This window comes from Eptatretus burgeri, chromosome 8 (assembly GCF_056783735.1).
Source record: "Eptatretus burgeri isolate ZD-2024b chromosome 8, Ebu_testis_v1, whole genome shotgun sequence".
Classification (NCBI taxonomy): Eukaryota; Metazoa; Chordata; class Myxini; order Myxiniformes; family Myxinidae; genus Eptatretus; species Eptatretus burgeri.
Window position 1 is genome coordinate 26,139,673 of NC_140968.1, and position 20,201 is coordinate 26,159,873.

The window sequence follows — 20,201 nt, forward strand, 5'->3', positions numbered from 1 at the left end:
AGTATGGCACTTTATTATCACAACAATTAGTCTGAAAATCATTGCTAGGAGCATTGAGGGGAGGTTGTTTCTGACTGAGTGGACAGAACTGTTTCATATGTCCAATCGCTCCACAACCAAAACACTTTAGGGTGTCGGTAGAGAAATATACTAGATAGTTATGACCATTTGAAGTGAACTTCATAGTAACGTTAAGTGAAGCATATTCTTTTTTAAGTACCATGAATACTTGTCTGCGGAAGCTCATGACATGGCTTACCCATTTGTCTTTAAAGCCGACAGGGAGCATTATTAATGGAGAGACACAATCACCATAGCGCTGCAAGGCTGAAAGTATTATGTCATTATTTAGGAACGGTGGGAGATTACTAATTACTACCCTTTGTGCACAAGAGTCAAGGGGGTATGCCATTACAAATGTCCCAGAGTCAAGGGCCAAGCCTTGTTCAACAATTGGAGCAACGAACGCTTCATCAGATACAAAAATGATCACACGCTTATTCATACGTGAAGCAGCACGTACCTTTTCAAAACCGATTATGTTCCCGATTGCCATGACAATCGCTTCCACCGTAACACCTTCCGGTGGAGAGCAAGCTATACCGTGTTTACGGGATAAATGCTCGAATGCAGCATATTGCTGTGAACGAGCAGCCGCCATGTTTAAGTACACGGGGCCCAACCTCCTCCCTACCTTGGGAAGAGGAAGTCAACAAGGCACTCCAACTTCCTCTGACTTTGGGAAAGAGGGAGTTAACGAAAACGAACTTAAAAGAAGATAACAAAATAAATTAAAATAAAACAGGTTTACAGCAGAGAGCAAAATCTCAAAGCAAAATCTATCCTTAACCTAAACGGGTAGGCCGTGCCCAAAGGGAGGGCCAGCTCTCACTCTTTCTCTCTCTCAACGATAACAGAGGAGAAAAACCACGAATAAAACCACCACAGAACACAACAGGAAGGAAAAGGGGAAGAGGGAGGGGGAGGGAAGGGACGAAGACGACACTGAAAACTCACCACAACACAGAGCAGCAGCCCATGGCGGCCATGACACCACGCCCACAAAACAAACAACCAGCAGGGGGCAAGAGAGAGAGAGAGAGAGAGAGGGTGCTGGGGGGGGGGGGAGAGAGAGGGGGCGCTGGGGGAGAGAGAGAGAACGAGAGGGGGAGACGGAGAGGTGGGAGAGAGAGAGGGGTGGGAGAGAGAGAGGGAGGGGTGGGAGAGAGAGCAGGAGGGTGGGAGTGAGAGAGGGGGCGCTGGGGGAGAGAGAGAGAGAGAGAGAGAGAGAGAGAGAGAGAGAGAGAGAGAGAGAGAGAGAGATCGAGAGAGGGGGAGGGGGGAGACGGAGAGGTGGTGGGAGAGAGAGGGAGAGAGGGGGAGAGGGGTGGGAGAGAGAGGGAGAGGGGTGGGAGAGAGAGGGAGAGGGGTTGGAGAGAGAGGGAGAGGGGTTAGAGAGAGAGGGAGTGGGGTGGGAAGAGAGGGAGTGGGGTGGGAGGAGAGGGGGTGGAGGAGGGAGGGAGAGGGGAGTGGTGAGGGAAGGAGAGGGGAGTGGTGAGGGGTGGGGGAGAGAGGAGAGGGAGAGGGGAGTGGTCAGAGAAGGTGGGCTGGTCAGAGAGAGGGAGAGGGAAGTGTTCAGAGAGAGGGTGGGTTGGCAGACAGATGGAGAGGGGTGGGAGAGAGAGGAACAGGGGTGGGAGCTGGGAGGAAGATGGATGGAGAGAGAGAAAGGGGTGGGAGAGAGAGGGATAAGGGCGGGAGAGTAATTAATAAAATTAAGACTAAATTGAGACCCCAGTGAGGTAACCAAGTATGAGCCTTGTTAACAGATAATTTAATAAGACCCTTAATTATATTCAAAAGGGATGTTTATATTCACCCAAAAACCCAGTTTTCATTATTTCACTCTCTTGGAGGTCCCTTAGTGTGCATGCAAAGTTTTGGGTCACTGGGTTTCATGTTTTTGGAGTAATGGAGGAGACAGACAGACTGACAGATGGACTGACACACTGACATTTATTCCATCCTTCCATCCATTGGGACCATACTCTGTACAGATCATCAGTGCTGCCAAAGCAGTCTCCTGGGCTAATGAGCACAAGCCTGGACAGGTCACCACTCCAACACAGGATACTCAAATGGCTCAATCATTCCAGCAAGCTGATACTTATTTTGCCAACCTCAGAAGGATAACAGGCTGAGTCAACCTCACCTGGTATTAATCCAACAACCAAGCAGGATTTGAACTCAGGACCCTCAGATCCAAAGCTCACCGCCTGAACCATTAAGCCATCACTCGGCATTATATTTATTGGTATAGATAGATATGCCTTTAAACCGATTTAAACCTTTATTTATTTAAATTGAATTATATACTTGAGGACTGTAGAGACTGACACACACTGACAATTTTTAGTATAGATAGATATGCCTTGAAACCTCTTTCAACCTTTATTTCAATTGAATGATATACTTGAAGACTATAACAGAAATCACCTTCATAATACTTCCAAGAGCCATGCAATATATCAATATATGGCATTAGAGGGCATGGCATGTGTATCAGGGTGAAGAAGACACTGCTGTTATGAGTTTGTACCATGCTGATTGATGCCGTGTTCAATGGTAATCAATAAAGCCTTCATCTACTAAATTGCCACTCAACATCACCTTATTTCAGTGTATAAGAGTAGTTGGTGTTTAAGACTGCTTCAGTTGGACTAAATTATCCAATTTTGAAACAATCTTTAAAATCAATATTTTATTAAAATTGAAGTACAGGAGGGCCTTGCCGTTTATCAGTTTCCTATTTGTGGATTCACTCTATCGCGATGAATTTATTGAGGCAAGGTTTGCAGATTGTGGTCAATGCGCTCGAATGATCACTGGATGGTGAACTATTTACCACATTTATTCACCTAATTAACATGGGACATCAACACAATAACCCCTTCAAACCCCCCAACATCATCATCGTCACCATCATCATCATTGTCATCACATACAGGGTGTCTGTCCCAAAAGTCTGGATCCATAGGCATTTTTCCTAATATGCAATTTGATCTTTTTCTTTTTCTTTCAGATCCAAGATTGCTTTGACACTAACAATAGAAGATCGAATTGAACTCATTCTCATGTACGCAAGACAGGATTCTTCACATAGAGGATTTGCTGCCGAATTCATTAGAAAGCATCCTGATAAGCATCCAATAACACATGCCACTGTTAAAGTATTTTAACGTTTTAGGTTCAGAAATGTTCAACGTCCTTGTATTAAGCGTATAAACAAGTGTCGCAAAGTCTAAGGCCATCAATTTGAGAATTTACTGTAATAAAGCTTTTAAATAAACTTTTGCCTATGGATCTAGACTTTTGGGACACCCTGTATATTATTGGATCAAGTTTTTCATAATTATTATTTAAGATAAGTTTCATAATCATAAAAACTGAAGAAAATAAACTTTATTTTATGCTCTTAATACAGGAAAGATAAAACTTAATTTTATCGAATTAATAACTTTTATTCATGTAAATGAATAACACAAAAACAATACACAAACATGGTGATTAAAGGTACAGTTTGGACAAAATTTTAAGTTAAAGTCCCTCACCCAATTTTCCCCATTTTCCCCTAAGTTTCCAGATTTGTGGCTCACAGGGATTTTCAAAAATGTCACCCCCCCCCCCAACACTGCAGTCGATCATGTTCTATGAATGCTCTCGTTTTACTCTGTCTGCCTCTGTGGCAGTCAAACAAAATTGAAAATCATTCCAAACAGGAAACTTCCTTTTTTAAGTACGTCATAAAGAACACAAACAACAGGCACGAACAACTAATGGAACGTGTTAAATAAGGTGCTGTATAAGACAGCGGTAAACTTCTGGAATTTCCTTTTCTATGACATTTACATGCTTTATTTCATTTCAATTGAATATCTCTATCGAGTGCAGCCTGTGGCTGCTGGTTGCATCATTGGTTGGGACACGGCTATGCCGCTGATGCAGTGTCCCCCTTACCAGTGCACTGGTATTCATTTTGCCGACCTCGGAAGGATGACAGGTGAGTCAACCTCCTGGTGTATTAATTCCGCGGCCCAACGGGGCTTGAACTCAGGACCCTAGGATCCCAAGCCACCACCCAAACCACTAAGCCAACACCAGGCTTACTTCAATTGAATTATATACTTGAAAACAAAAGAATACAAATTGCCTTTTTAACACTTTCAAAACCCTTCAGTTTAACAATACTTGGACAAAATATTATGGCATTTTATGTCGTTACGACCAATCAAATTTGCCGCTCGTAGACCCCGCCGATGTTTTTGTTTCTCACACGGGGTAAGGTGTTCTCTGAACTCTTTCGTTTATATATTTATTTTTATCAGTCCAAGTGTTGTCGTTAACATTGGTTAACAACATGTCATGCATGGTCCATGACATGGTTATTTCCAAAATAATTTAGGATCCATGTGCCTTCGGCCTCACCCTTTATGAAAACAGTATATAGTATGCATATTGTCTTGGTACTGGTGGTTGGGTTAAACCCCCGACCCAAATTGTGGTGACGGGCGGTTAACACTGCCAGGCTGGATAGCCGGACGGTTTTTCCTTATTAGGAGATGGACACGTTGATCCTCGGAGATTATAACACATGCGGGAGAAGTGGGGCACAATGGCGGAGCGACGAAGGCACAGAGGAGGTACAGATGGATGCACGGGGGGGGGGGGGGTTATACTCAAACCCCACGACAAATACATGGACACATTAACTGATAATAAAAATGGGATTTCATGACAATATAAATATTTACAAGGGACAATAATTCAAAAGGTAATGATAAGAAAGTGAAGTAAATAAATCCTAAAGTTGAGGTGCCGCTACACACAGACTTAAATACAGACAAGGGGAGAATGAGAGAAAAGCAAATCGTCCCTTTATTCTGGCATTTAGTTTGGTCCAAAGATGGTCTTTATGGAACTTGGAATCGAGCCGTTTCATCCTACACGGGTGGAGGGGCTCAAAATGGTACCGAGCCGCAGTGGCGTATCGAGGAAAAATGCCGCTCAGGGCGAGATGTAAAATTGCCGCCCCTTTGTAACTCAAATGCTGAATTAAACACAAAGCCTAATTAAATAACGCGATTGCAAATCAAATCAAGTACAGTGCATTTGCAAGTAAACAGTTACACCTTTGTTTTCCACCTTTCAAAGTCATTGGCCTACGAAGCATTCAGTTGTTGTTGTGACTGTGTGGTTCATATTTTCCAAGCCTTCAGTGAAGAAAACACAGGAATGAGACGCATTGTCGCACTTTGGGGGGGTGCAGGGAGGGTGGTCCGCCCCGGGTGACAGCTGGGGGGGCAGTGTGGGGGGGTGGTGCTATTGAGAGAGTTGAAATACCAGCACGATGATATAACAATGGTTTTAGTTGCAAGTGACATTATAATATTATTTACCGCATAATAAAGACAGTGACTCAGTAATAAAGTTAATTTGGTTATGACACTTGCCAAAATAATCTTCAGTCCAAGTTCCTAAATGAGTAGGGCACATCTAAGATAAGCCAAATTAAAAAAAACAAACAGTTGATCATCTCCGCACGCTTCCTTTTTTGGACCCGACTCCTTTTTTATTATTTGTTATTTTGTCAAACATCCCAGAAAAAACAAAAATCGTACCGTGTCTGAAGGAAGTTGTGCATTGAAGCAGCTACACCGCTTAAAAAGTCTCATTCCCAGATTCATCCCATCCCATCTTCTGTTATCCTACCCTTCTACCCACCCAAGGTGCACTGAATTCTGTGGTGAGGCAGTTGCTCTGAGACAACTTGCCTTCTCTTTCTGGAAAGCTAACCCAACCAAAGGCAATCTCAATTCATTCCAAAGCCCACAGCAAGTGTGTGTCAACTCCCAAGAGAGCTAGAAAACAACATCTGTCCAACCTCAAGATTGAACTCTCAAACTTGTCTCCCTCCTGTAAAATCTGGTGGTGCCTTGTTAAGTCTGTCTCTGGTGTATGTTCCCCTTCAATCCCTTCCCTCTCCTCAAATGGCACCACAGTAGACTCCGCTCATGAGAAGGTCGAATGTCTCAATTCAGCATTTGCTTCCAAATATTGTGTCCCCAAACCTTCACTCTCTGTACCCACCTTTCCCAGTCGAACGCAACTGCTTCTGGACTTCCATCTCATCACATGAGTTTCTCTTGCACCTGAGAAGTTTCTGGCAACCTTCGACTCTGATACTGCAACTGGATCAGCTCACATTTCCTAAAAACCTGCTCTGCTGCTCTTGCACAACCTCTTGTTATGTTCTTTCCAAATGCTGTGGTTGTTGTTGTTTTGCTGGATGTTGTGGATTGTTGTGGAGATACATGATGATGGAAGTGGAAGGGGGTGGCAACTTAGGGAGAGATGGAATCTTGGAAATGGGAGTGTTACGAGCTGTGGAAGAAACAGAATTGTCTTATAGTTATTAATCACACGGTTTTGCGCCAGTTTGTGCAACATACCTCTTTTTGCACTTTTCACCCCATCATTTTCTTGAGGTTATCTTTCACGTGCTTGAAAATCAGCCAATATCACTGCTTTACACAAAAGGGTGCAAAAACTAATCCCCCTCAACTCCAGACATATTAGCTTACTTCCAATCATCAACGAGGTCATGATATCCATCATCGCAGTTAATATGAAATTCTTCCTTTTCTCCAGCAACCTAATCTCGGATCACCAATTTGGATTCAGACCCGGTCACTCTACCTTGGACATTCTGCTTCTACTCTCCTAGGTGGAGGCCTTTAATGTCTGACATAAGATCAGGGCCATCTCTCTGGACATATCTTGAGCTTTCAATATAGGCTGGCATCCCACCTTGCTCTCCAAACTCTCTGTCTATGTCATCCAAGACCAACTCCCACACATGGCTTACTTACTTCCTCTACTCTGGTACCCAACATGAGGCACTCAACAGAATCCTTTCATCCCCTCTCCCTATCAAGGCTGGAGTGTCCCAAGGTAGTGTTCTGGGCCCAGTTCTTTTCCTGTTCTACATCAATAATTTCTCTGACTCTTTTGGAAAATCCTCTTTTTGTATTTGCTGATGACTCCACCCTCTGCTGTGACAATCCTCATCCTTCGGCCAGGCAGGCTGCAGCCTCTTCCCTCTCTTCAGGCTTTGACAAAATCACAAACTGGTCAAACACTTGGAATATGTCTTTCAATCCTGGGAAATTTCACTCACTCACTCTCTCTGAAAGGACCATCTGGCAACCTTGCTTCACCCACCAACTACTTTTTTAAACAATCCTCTTAAAGAAGTTCATTCTGTCGGTCCGTTAACTCCCCATATTAACGATCTTTCTTGGGGAAATCATATTTCAAAGTTGGTCTCCAAAGCCAGTTGCCGACTGGGCAAGTCCTTCCTTGGCACACCTGAACTATTCACCTACAAGGCCTTAATCGGCAGCTTTATGGAGTACTGATCTTTCCTCTGGGCTGGTGCCCCTGCCTCACACATTGCTCAGCTTGATATGGTGGAAACCATGACCTTTAAGATTACTGGAATCTCGCGCAGTGAAGCTGAGTCTTTGGGCTTATCACTTCACCATCCCAGACAGGTCGGTGGTCTCTCTATTTTTTACCGCCTCCTTTCTTGTCTTGAACCCATATAAATATATGTATAGTAGAATGGTCACTCCGGTGTTTGGCCCAGAATTTCTGGCAGCCATCTTGGAATATGTATGATCACGGCACCTTCCAAGAAAGTCGCGTAGCAGCAGTGGGGCAGAATGTTTTGCGATTAACTGCACAAACTACCAAACCGGGGGAAAAAGAACGCGGTCTAAGCTTCCACAAACGAGTTGTAATTATTCATAATTTCTACGATGATCCATATTCAGTCGTTATGAGCTTGATTTGCATAAATTTATCAATGAGGAAAATCAGCCTTGCTACGACGGTGGCTGACAACTAAGTAGGCCTAGCAGCTGTTATTGTTAACGCTACTGATTGTATGGAAGCCAGTGGGACTGTGATTGCATTTGATTAACTGCGACTGATGGTGGGTGGTAATGTGGTATGGTCAGTGTTTGAGCGAGTATGACTAGTTGTACTCTTATTATATCTAGCCTTTGGCGGGCAGCCTCAGGACTGGAGGTCGGGTGAAGGTCTGAGGAGCTCCCTCGTGATAAACGCAAACCCCAGATCTGAAACAATATACTGTATTGTAAGGTTAAAGAGCCATTACAAAATGGGTGGCGATGTCCGTCGGTCTGTCAACATTCCAGCTTTTTTTCCTCTCCTCCCTTATTACTGGCCGATTATTTTGAAACTGGCCATCAGAACTGCTCGGATCTATTATTTAATTAACAGTTTGATGGCTTTCCTTTTGAAATATATAAAGAGAATGTAACGAGCGTTGTGGAGCACTCTGTTGATATCCGATGGGCCATGAGTGGAGTATTCATTCAGAAGTATTTCACGAACGATATTAAGTAAAATGCGACACAAATACTCCATGAGTTATACCCAATTGATATCAAAAGTGCTACACAACGCCAGTTAAGGTTTACATTTATGCCATGATCCATAAAATTGGATGTTTTTGAATAGAAAACAACTCGGGTCTTCAACGCAAAACTTTCTCAATCGATGACGTCACAGTAACGATTACACACTCCAAGATGGTTGTCGCGAGTTACGTGTTTTGCTATAGGCAACGTCAGGCACGGCCGGCCATTGTGCTCTACTTATATTTCTATGCTTTCACCCTTTGCTGTTCCTCTACTTTGTCCCCCATCCTCTCCCCTTTTCCCAGCTTTCTGCACGGTGCATGTGGTTCACCATCAACCCCCTTCTGCCCCTTCTGGTGAAACTTCCAAAATCCAGGATCACTGCTCAACTCCACTCGTTTGCTCCTCTTTTATTCTCACCGATGGAACCAACTGACACATTCTCTTCAATCTTATTATTCCCTCCAAGTCTTCAAGACGATTGTTCACCACCATCTCAGATCATCCCCCATCCAAAACCATTATCTTTTCTACCCCTGTTAAACCTACAACACCACCGCAAGCCCACCTCCAAACAAAGTTAGTTTTTCTTTCCTGAGAGCTTCCTTCGTGCATCCTCCTCTACCCCTCATTCCTTCTCATACCCATTATTTGTCTAAGTCTCCCTCTATTTTGTCCCTCAACCCTACTGTTGGTGTTTCCCTCCTCTCTCTCTCTCTCTCTCTCTCTCTCTCTCTCTCTCTCTCTCTCTCTCTCTCTCTCTCTCTCTCTCTCTCTCTCTCTCTCTCTCTCTCTCTCTCTCTCTCTCTCTCTCTCTCTCTCTCTCTCTCTCTCTCTCTCTCTCTCTCTCTCTCTCTCTCTCTCTCTCTCTCTCTCTGCCGTTCCTTTTGTTCTGATACATCCTGATCAAGCTCTTCCACGAGCCTCGACTTTGCCCACAAAAGAAGGTACATCATTTGTGGTGAAAATTTCTTGAAATCTTTGATCATTTTGCAGTAGTTTAAATTCTGACTCGATATGTGAGTGTAATAAACCTTTTCGGCAGGCACAGCCACGTTTAAACTCACTATTATTATTGTTGTTGTTATTTTTAGATCCTCGTGGAGGATCTCTATGTCTTAATCACGTTGTTGTTCTTCATCTTCTTCTTGTGGACTTTTTTGTTTCACAGCCTACAGTTTTCATCGAAACTTCCTGAAACTTGGCGTATATATGTAAAAATACCCTGCGCAGACAGTAACAATCTCCGATTTTGAAAATTCCTCCTAGAAAAAACGTTATGACGTCAAAATATCTCCGCTAATGGAAATCGCCAAAAAAATTATCTCCGAAACTAGGCAAGCTTTTTGAATTTTGTTTGCGGGAATCGAGCCGGGCATTAGCACAGATAATTTATCGCAAACCTGATACATCACAATGACGTCATATTCGATTTTATGACGTCATCATGAAGAGGACGAGGATGTTAGCTCATTTGAGGTTGTTATTATTGTTTGTAAGTTTTGTAGAGAAAAGCAAAAAAAAAAAACATTTACAAGGAGAACGCACCATTTACAGTATTTTCTTTCTTTATAGGATGCCCAAAAATAAAAAAGTGTTGCGAAAGAATGAAGGTCGTAGTCGTAGTAGTAGTAGTTGTATGTTTTCATGGAAATGTGTAAATCAGTAAATATGCATTCTACAATGAGACACACATCCTCTCATCATCCTGAATTTCCCTCATCTTCCTCTTCCCTTTCCTGAGACAAATCAGAGTTTAAATGAATTATTATTTATGGTTGATTGAGCGGTGTATATAATATGGTCACGTCCTTTTATTCGGACAGCTCGGCCAGCTTTCCTCCTTATTCCATCAATCGGACAGACAGGATTATGAATTCCAAAGGAGCACAGAGTCCCATTGGCTGATTCTTACTCCGGTACCGATCCGTCATCGTGTCGCCTCACGGACACTGCGACAGTGCGATCACCTCAACGGCCATTTCATTGTTCACCTCGTCGCGATTTGCTCGACACCCCCCAACCCCCCCCCCACCCCACCCCCGACAATCTCGCTTCCACTCTTCGCTCGAGATGCCTCGTCCTCCTGTGCCGGCGGTCGGTATCGCGCTGGTAGTGATGTCGGCGGTTGTTGAAGGTGTGTGTGTGTGTGTGTGTGAAGACGATTCGGGGACGGTCATCGTCGTTAAGATGATCTCTCGTTATATTAACACGTTTCCCTCCCTCCGTCTGTGAGGTGTTTCACTGCGAAGCGGATGATGTCGGCATTGTCATTGAATTAACGTACATATAATACCCTCCCCGATGCCTGTCGTCGTTATCATGATCGTCTTGTTGCCATAATGATTCGGTAATTATTTTTTATTATTTATTATTATTATGATTGTACTTGTACCTTGGATGTGTAATATGACGACGTTTCATGTTTGTATATACATTTGTATAATACAATGTGCTTTGTTTTTTTTTTGATTCGATCAGGTGGAGTGGAGGAATCGATCGGTGAAGCTTTTTATGATTAAACTCGTGCATTTCATTTGACCTTGTGCATCACGTGACCCAACTCGACTGAAAACCTCGTTTTAATCTTAGCCCCACCCACAGACTTGGCCCCACCCACAGACTTGGCCCCACCCACAGACTTGGCCGCACCCACAGACTTGGCCGCACCCACAGACTTGGCCCCACCCACAGACTTGGCCCCACCCACAGACTTGGCCCCACCCACAGACTTGGCCCCACCCACAGACTTGGCCCCACCCACAGACTTGGCCCCACCCACAGACTTGGCCCCACCCACAGACTTGGCCCCACCCACAGACTTGGCCCCACCCACAGACTTGGCCCCACCCACAGACTTGGCCCCACCCACAGACTTGGCCCCACCCACAGACTTGGCCCCACCCACAGACTTGGCCCCACCCACAGACTTGGCCCCACCCACAGACTTGGCCCCACCCACAGACTTGGCCCCACCCACAGACTTGGCCCCACCCACAGACTTGGCCCCACCCACAGACTTGGCCCCACCCACAGACTTAGCTCCACCCACAAACTTAACTCCACCCATGAACCGAGCAGATTATCTACAACCTTGACAATAACACAGGTCCGACCTTCACCCTAACCCTTTGTAATATTTATAATCACAGGCTCAGTTACACATGATCCACTGTTTTGTTTTGTTTTCTCCTCCAAGGCACGACCATTCGTGACGGTTAACGGAGAGTAAAGCACTCGCTGCTGCGTTCGCAGGTTGGAGTGGGCAGACAAATCCGTGTCTGTGGCCTTCTCCGATCTGAGACTGTGATGTTGTGGAACCCTTCATGGCTTCATGTTCCTTTCATAGATCTCATCGGCTCATATCCATGTTGTTGTTTTTATTGTTCTAGTTTTCACAATAGTTACGATATATAAAACTACAAAGGTTAACATTGATCGTAATAATGAGGTGAAAGTTTTTTGTTTTGTTTTTAAAACTCATCAGTCATCACCGTAAGGCTGGACTGCCACTCTTGATTGATTGGATTGTGCCGGTTGTGACATACTAGACGTACGAGTCACATGGTGTGTTTCAGATTTAAAAATTTTTTGAAAATTTTGGAAACTATGAAGTACGTTGTATGTATTTCCATACATAGACAGAAATATCTCCTGTTTATTTTTCGTCTTGCCGTCATTTCGTGCATCGCAATGTTGGTTTTCCTTATGCCGCACACATATGTACAGTAGGTCAGACTGTTCGAGTACCCCTCCTCCCACCCATCCCCCCCACCCCCTCCAATGTAAGTAGGTCAGAGTAGAGTCGCTATATACTAGTAGCAGCGACAACTTGCAATTTGAAGCCATTTTGTATCCATTGAACACGACGCACAAAACCTGTGCCCATTGTGCATGAAGCATAAAGTGCCCTTTGTCCAAACAGTCTTTCTCTGCACCCAAAAGGGAATTTAGATTAATTTATAATTTATTTCCGTTCTTCCAACGTATCAGAATAAGCATATAATCGGACAGGATTGATTTAATCTCGAAACGTATCGCAGAAACCGCGGAAAAAATGAAGTGTAATGAGCGAGTGAAGGTTCACATTGAAGAGTGCCTCATTCAAGGTGGACAGAGCGAATGAATAGAAGAAACACATAGATGGTGAATGAATGCTGAAATTTGAAAGAAGTGAAAGAGAGAAATGGAGGCACGTCGTAAAGAGGAGACAATTACGAAAGATAACAATTGTGAATTGGGGGAAAAAATGAGAGCTGTTAGGTCCTTGGCTGTTTGTAAGGGTGATGATGGGTGGTTTGCCATTGCCTTCCCAGTAGTTAGTCAAGGTAGGAATTTGTAATTTGTTCGTGGTGCTGGTGATAGCTCGCCTACACTTTGGGAACGACACCGTGGGATCTTTTTCATCGACCAACGAATGATAGCAGATGGGACACCCGGCTTAACGGCACACACATTGATGAATCATTCCTGGTTTTGGAGGTCTCCATTGTTTCCCCAAAGTTGAGCCTCGTGGAGCGAAACAACAAACAGGGACCGGAAAGATGGTGTACGGGTGTAGTGAGCCGACGGTGGACGGACATGGACGTCTTCCTTCGTATACAGCATAAGGCTGCTGGGTTGCATCATTGACGAAGGCCGTGGCCATGCCGCTGATGCAGGAATTTGTAATTTGTTCAGGGTGCTGGCGATAGCTCGCCTACACTTCGCGAAGGACACCGTGGGATCTTTAACTTCCACCAACGAATCCCGGCTGATAGGACACCCGTTTAACGTCCATCTGGGCGACGGCACACACATCGATGAATCACCGTGCCTGTGAAACACCGGGATGACAGTTTATAGTTGGGTCGGGATTCAAACTCAGGCTAAACAGCTGAGAGATGAGTGTGTACCTCTAGGCCATCCCACCAGCCCCTTGTTAAGATATAGATGGGGAAAGTTTTCCTTCGTCATCGAATGGAACAGGAAAGAAGAAATTTAGAAATGCCAAAGAAGGAATAAAAGAGGTGCATGAAAATGGAGATGAGCCATAAGTGAATGAGTTGTTTTGTTTCCAACTCTTCACTTCTTTTATGTAAGTTCTGTGCTACTGAAAACATGCATGTGACTATCATTCATTCTTTTCTCATCCCATTAAATCTCTCATCTTCCATGCTTTCCCTATTTTCACAGTTTTCTAAAACCCTCTATTACTCTCTTCTCGTTTTCTCTACTTTTTTTCAACACAATATACCGTTTTGATAGTCTGAGACCAAAGACAAATGGATCCTGAATTATTTTGGAATGAACCACGTCATGGACCATGCATGGCTTGTTAACTAACCAATGTTAACTCCAACACTAAGACGGATTCAAATAAATAAACAAACTTACCTTACAGACACACAGGTGATGTGTTTCCTTATAAGCAACTTTGCCAGGTTGTTCTTGATAAGTCATAAATTATCTATAGATGTTTAGATGATGATTTATGTCTGTTGATGAGCTGCATCAACTACAATATGATTACAGTGCCACACATAAATGCCTACCCACAGCACTACGGCTTACATGGCACAGAAACGACCACGAAGTCGGTTTCCAATGAAGATGAAAAACTTCATTTCCCCAAATTATTTTCCTTGCGGCATCTGCAGGGAACCTATACATTTTGAAAACCTTTTCTGATCAATTGTTGCATCCAATGGCACAGCATCCCGTCATTGTAAAAAGAATGATGAGCTATCGTGTGCTCATTCAATGAGATATGCATGGAAACAAAATGGCGCCCATGACCAACGTAACCAGAAATTTCCAGGACGCGCAATGTCGCCACTCCTAGTATATAGGGACTCTCGGTCAGTGCCCCCCCCCCCACCCTTGTATGTACATCAAAGTGCCCCCTCCACATGTACAGTCGTGGCCAAAAATATTGTCACCCTTGGACTTCTTACAAATAACTCACAATTTTCTCCAAAGATAAGTTGAAATTGACAAAAGTATTTTGTCTTCACAATTATTTATTTCAGTGTTAATATTACAGAAGCTTTGTTTTTTAATTCAGAACTTAAAATATCCTTTTAAATCAGAAAATAAAAATAAATGGCATTGACAAAATTATTGACACCCTCAACTTAGTATTTGGTAACACAACCTTTGGACAAAATATCTGCAGGCAAGCACTTCCTATAGCCATGAATGAGCTTCCGACACCTCTCAACTGTCAGTTTGACCCACTCTTCTTGTGCAAGCTGCTCCAGTTCTAAATTTGAAGGGTGCCTTCTCCAAACTGCTGTTTTCAGATCTCCCCACAGGTGTTAAATGGGATTTAGATCTGAACTCATTGCTGACCACTTCAGAACAGTCCAGCATTTTGTGTTGAACCATTCCTGGGTGTTTTTTGAAGTGTGTTTGGGGCCATTGTCCTGCTGCAAGACCCATGATCTTCAACGGAGGCCCAGCTTTCTGACACTTGGTTGAACATTGTGCTCCAAAATTCCTTGGTGATCTCCTGATTTCATGATGCCGTGCACACGTTCAAGGCACCCAGTGCCAGAGGCAGCGCAGCAACCTCAAAACATCACTGAACCTTTTCCATCTTTGACTAGAGGGAAGGTGTTCTTTTCCTTGAAGGCTTCATTTTGTTTTCTGTAAACATAAAGATGATGTGTTTTACCAAAGAGCTCTAATTTGGTTTCATCTGTCCACACGAAATTCTCCAAGAAGGATTTTGGCTTGTTCAGGTGTGTTTTGGCAAACTCCAGTTGAGCTTTCTTTTGTCTCTCTCAGCAGTGGGTCCTCCTGGGGCTCCTACCATAGAACCCCCTTTCATTGAGTTGGCGATGGATGGTGCGAGTTGAAACTGTCGTTCCTTGTGTCGGAAGATCAGCTGGAATCTGTTTGGCAGTTGATTGAGGTGTTTCTCCAGCATTCAAACAATCCTTCGCTGCAATCTTCGATGAAGTTTTCTCTTGCGGCCACATCCAGGGAGGTTGGCTACAGTCCCATGGGCCTTAAACTTCCTGATAACATTGCGTACAGTGGACAGAGGAACATCAAGATCTCTGGAGATGGACTTGTAGCCTTGAGATTGTCCATGTCAGGTCAGGTATGGGAGCATGTGCCAGAACAGCGCGTCGCTGCGTCCAGTTTCCACCGGTACTCTAGGGGCCTCCGTCTAGCCATCCCCCAGGCAGATGCCAGGCCCATCCCCATCTCCTTAAGATGCCGGTCAACCTGCTGCAACCACGAGGCATGTGGTCGGCCCATTGGCCTCCTCCACCCACGAGACTCCCTCGCTGAGAGAATCTGGTGAGCAGGATCAGCGTCAGGAAAACGAGCCACATGTCCATACAGCCGCAACTGACGCTCACGAACTATGCAGGTAACAAATCTCATCCGAGTCTCTCTCAGCAACCGCTCGTTGGACACAAAATCTGACCAGCGATAGCCAAGGATTCTCCGAAGAGACCTGGTACCAAAGGAATTAAGTCTCTGTCTCAGATCCTTGGTCAGAGTCCAAGTCTCGCATCCATAGAGCAAGACTGGAAGCACCAAGGACCTGAAGACTCGGACTTTCGTCCTCCCGCACAGGTACCGGCAGATCCAGTGAATCCATGACTCCCCAGGCCCGACCCAGACGTCTATTGATCTCTGACTCACAGCCAGCAGAGACATGAATATCACTGCCAAGGTAAGTGAATCTCTCCACGACCTCAACATACTCACCACAAACAGACACAGACAGGACAGTAGCATCCAAGATGTCATTGAAAGCCTGGATCTTGGTTTTGACCCAAGAAACCCGTAACCCCAGTGGCTCCGACTCCTCATTCAGCAACTCGAGGGCCCCCAAAAGGATATCTAAAGTCTACACAAAAATGACTGCATCATCTGCGAAATCAAGGTCCGAGATCTTGACATTCCCAAACGATGCACCGCAGCTTAATCTCTCCGACATCCTCCCTAGAATCCAGTCCATACAAGTGCTGAAAAGTGTGGGGGCCAGTAAACACCCCTGACAAAATCCAGTAACAACTGGAAATAAGTGGGAGATGGTACCACCACATTTCACAGCACTCTCAGTACCAGAGTAGAGTTCAGACATCAGATCGATCAGTTTTGGTGGCACCTCACGAAGACCAAGAATCCTCCAGAGGGCATCCCGATTCACTGAATCGAACGCTTTCCAGAGATCAACATAGGTTGCAAGCAGCCCCTGCCGAAACTCTCGTCTGCGCTTGGTGAGGACCCGAAGAGCAAGGATACGGTCAATCGTTGACCTCTTTGGTGTAAAGCCTGACTGCTCTGGACGCTGGTGCTCAAGCAGATGGTGGCGAACACTATCAAGAATTATCCGAGCAAAGACCTTGCCCGGCACTCAGAGCAGCGTCACCCCTCGGTCGTTGATGCAATCTTGGCGATCACCCCTTTCCAGAGATGGACAACAAGGCCCCTCTTCCAATCAGTTGGGATGATGCCTGTGTTCCAGGCAGAGCAAAAAACTGCATGCAACGACACGAGTGCAGCATTTCCACCAGCCTTGAGAAGTTCAGCATGGATGCTACAGATCCCTGGAGCTTTACCCCGTTTCATCCAGTTCACCACAGCCCGTGTTTCCACAAGCGAAGGTGGACCACAGTTGATTGGAGGGTCAGCAACAGGGATTGTAACACCCTTGACGTCCAACTCGACAGCTGGTGGATCAGCCTGGTACAACCGCTCAAAGTAACTGGCCCAGCGGGCCTTCACTTCAGACTCCTCTATCAAGAGCCTACCACTCTCTGCTCTGACTGCAGTGCTCCGAGGGATGGGTAATGGATGAACGTAATGCGCGAATTCCCCTGTAAGTGGGACGAGAATCACCTGTCCACAGGTGATGCTCTACCCCTTCACAGATTCCTCACACTAGGCCTCCTTGTCCACCCTCAGTGCACGTACAGTTTTATGCCTCAGCTCCCTGAACAGCTCAGCTCTGCCATTCAGCCTGGCCCTGCGACTCTGGTCAATGGTATCCAGTGTCCCTTGAGAGACAAAATTCTTTTTTGCCCTGCAGTGAGTTCCAAGACATCCACTGGCAACATCAAGGACGGTGGTTCTGAAGGCACTCCACAACTCTTCAGGACCCCCCAAAGCACACAGACCCCCAAATGTCCAATCAGCCTGTTCGCAAACTCCTCAGCTACCCTCTCATCCTTGAGCTTGTCAACATCCAGCCTAGGCTGGGATGGTACCATTCTCCCGGATTTAAGGTGCAGCTTTAGAGTTGCTACAACAAGCCGGTGGACAGTATTTAGGAACTGAGCACTCCGGTAGACCCTGCGGTTCTGGATCATCCTCCAGCGACCATCAACGAGGACATGGTCACTCTCCTTTGCCACACTGCGAGCGTTGGAATACCACGTCCAGCGATGAGCTTGTGGGCACTGAAACCATGAACCAGCCACCTTAAGTCCATGACTTCTTGCAAAGTCAAGGAACTTAGTGCTATTCTGTTTCATAGTTCCTGACCCATGGGGACCACCACGTGTCTCATAACCATCCCTATCAGTTCCAGTCGATGCATTGAAATCCGCCAAGTCTCGAAGTGTGTCTCGTCTGGGGCACTGATCAACCACAGACTCGAGCGTGGCATAGAATGCATCCTTCACGGTGAGATCACTTGCCTCAAATGACACCGAAGGAGTGACGAATCTTTCGTCTCATAATACGCTCGTTGACCGGTGTTACCTCAATTATCATTGGGGTCATCTTATTGGACACAGCTTCAGCAACTCCTTGAGTATGGTAACCATTAGAGCGACCAGACTAATAGTAGGTGTAACCACCCACCATTATCTCACCCCAATCCGGTTTCCGAACCTCAGAGAGTGCTGCAATACCGATGTCCAAATGCTTGAGCTCAGATGATAACAGACAGGTGATCATTCTCTCTTAAGGCCCGGTCACACCTTGACGTTTTAGCCAGCGATGGCAACGTATTAAAATGTATGTAAAATGCTGGCTTACGTTGAACTTTTGATGTTTTTTTTTAAAGATTCTGACGTATTCATAGCGACTTGGTCTTATGTATAACGCATTGGTAACGGACACAGAACGTTTCGTTGTGTTATAGATAACTTATACCAACTAATGCTGAACCTGTTGTCGGCCTACACAACCGATGCCCAACGATAGTCTAACTTAGGCATAGCGCGTTGCACGCATTGACGACGATGTCGTGACGTAGCCTATTAAAAGGCTGACGCACAACAATTCGAATCATAACTGCCGTAGAAATGGAAGTGACAACATCGCGGTCACACCTTGGCGATCTTGCCAGCGTATGCCGACCTAAGAAAAATGTGTCTAAAACGTTGGGGCACGTCAAATACGGTATGAGTAAGTTTGGTATACGTGAGTACAACGCTAAAGTACGCTATCATACGTCGTAGTAAGTAGAGTACGTCAAGAAATTTTAAACATGTTCAAAATTTTTGGACGTACTCGGCGTATGACACACATGCGATGGGGATAAGTTTTACACACGATATGTGGATGCTTACACACGTCCACAAAGGCTACTTATAAGCTACTCATAAGTCGAAAGACGTCGCGGTAATGTCTTTTTTACGCAAAACTTATTTCTAACTTATGTTTGACGTGCTTTGAACCAATTCTTTACGTAGTCCCAACACACATCGACGTATGTAGACGTATTCCAATGGCGTCTTCCGGTCAACAACAAAAAAAATGAACGTGTTTCTAGCTTTCAACTGCCAAATAAAGACGTGTTCCCAGCGGTGTTGGGAATTGGTATATAAAAATGCTGCTCATAAAAGGGGAACCCAACAGTGTTTTCGAGTCCTTTTTGAGTCGATGTCCATGTCAGCAGTAACAGTATTAGTATTAGTATTAGTATTAGTATTAGTCGTAGTTTGTTCATGTTGGCAGTAGTAGGTGAGTGTGAGGGGGAGGGTGTGGGTTATGATGGATCGTCCTTGCGTCCGCGTGTCCATGGGTAGGAGACATCTTTTCACCATTGTTCGAAGTTCTTCGCGGCTAATTTTTTATGGGGCTTTTTCAACAATGAGCTATAGCTTGTTTTTACGATTTAGGTCTATTCATAACGGGTTGGACAAATGCACAATGAACTAATAATGTGCATAGAGCGATTTGATTACTTATAGATACGATATACCAACGAATAATTATCGTGAAGCCGGCGTTCACAAACTATGCCCAACGATAGCCGAACTTATCCATATCGTGCGGCAGTTTTTCTTTGCCGGTGACGTAGGGTTTGCTATTCATAGGCTGCCACTCAACGATTTAAATGGCTGCATCTCCACTATTGAAAGTAGATGCTTGCGCTCAACAATTGGATATTTTTTACACTCAACGACTTTTAAACGGTACCACTCAGCTATTTTCATTGTTTACAATGAACGATTTAAATTGCTGTCACTCGCCTTTGTTTTTTGACGCTGGGGTTTTGAAATTTGAAGCGTTTCTTCTGAACGTGTTAAAACGCTCAAACTCGACTATTTTAAATAGACGCTGACGATGGACAATTGGAATCATAGCCAAGCTAGACATCGAAGTGTGAACATCCTCGTCATGCCGAAGAAAAGTTTGAAGAATGCTGCAAATAAGTGTCGTGGCCGTGGCCGTGGACGCTGACACAAGGACGATCCATTATACCGACGTCTTTCAGCCTATGAGTAACTTAAA

The 20,201-nt window shown here is 44.8% G+C and overlaps 1 protein-coding gene across 4 annotated transcripts in view; it reads left to right on the forward strand.

Annotated features, from left to right (window-relative positions):
* The window catches only part of LOC147021368 (low-density lipoprotein receptor-like), a 126,234-nt gene that overhangs the window by 27,803 nt on the left and 78,230 nt on the right, over nt 1-20,201 (forward strand). The window contains exon 1 of one of the 4 annotated variants that reach the window (XM_085891247.1): nt 10,399-10,644. The exons of 1 other annotated variant lie outside the window; for it this stretch is intronic. In XM_085891247.1, coding sequence (XP_085747373.1) covers nt 10,581-10,644 — 64 coding nt within the window. In that variant the 5' untranslated portion in view covers nt 10,399-10,580. Of the gene's footprint in view, nt 1-10,398; nt 10,645-20,201 lie in introns of those variants that run through there. 2 more of the 4 variants (XM_085891245.1, XM_085891246.1) reach the window with 2 other exon arrangements.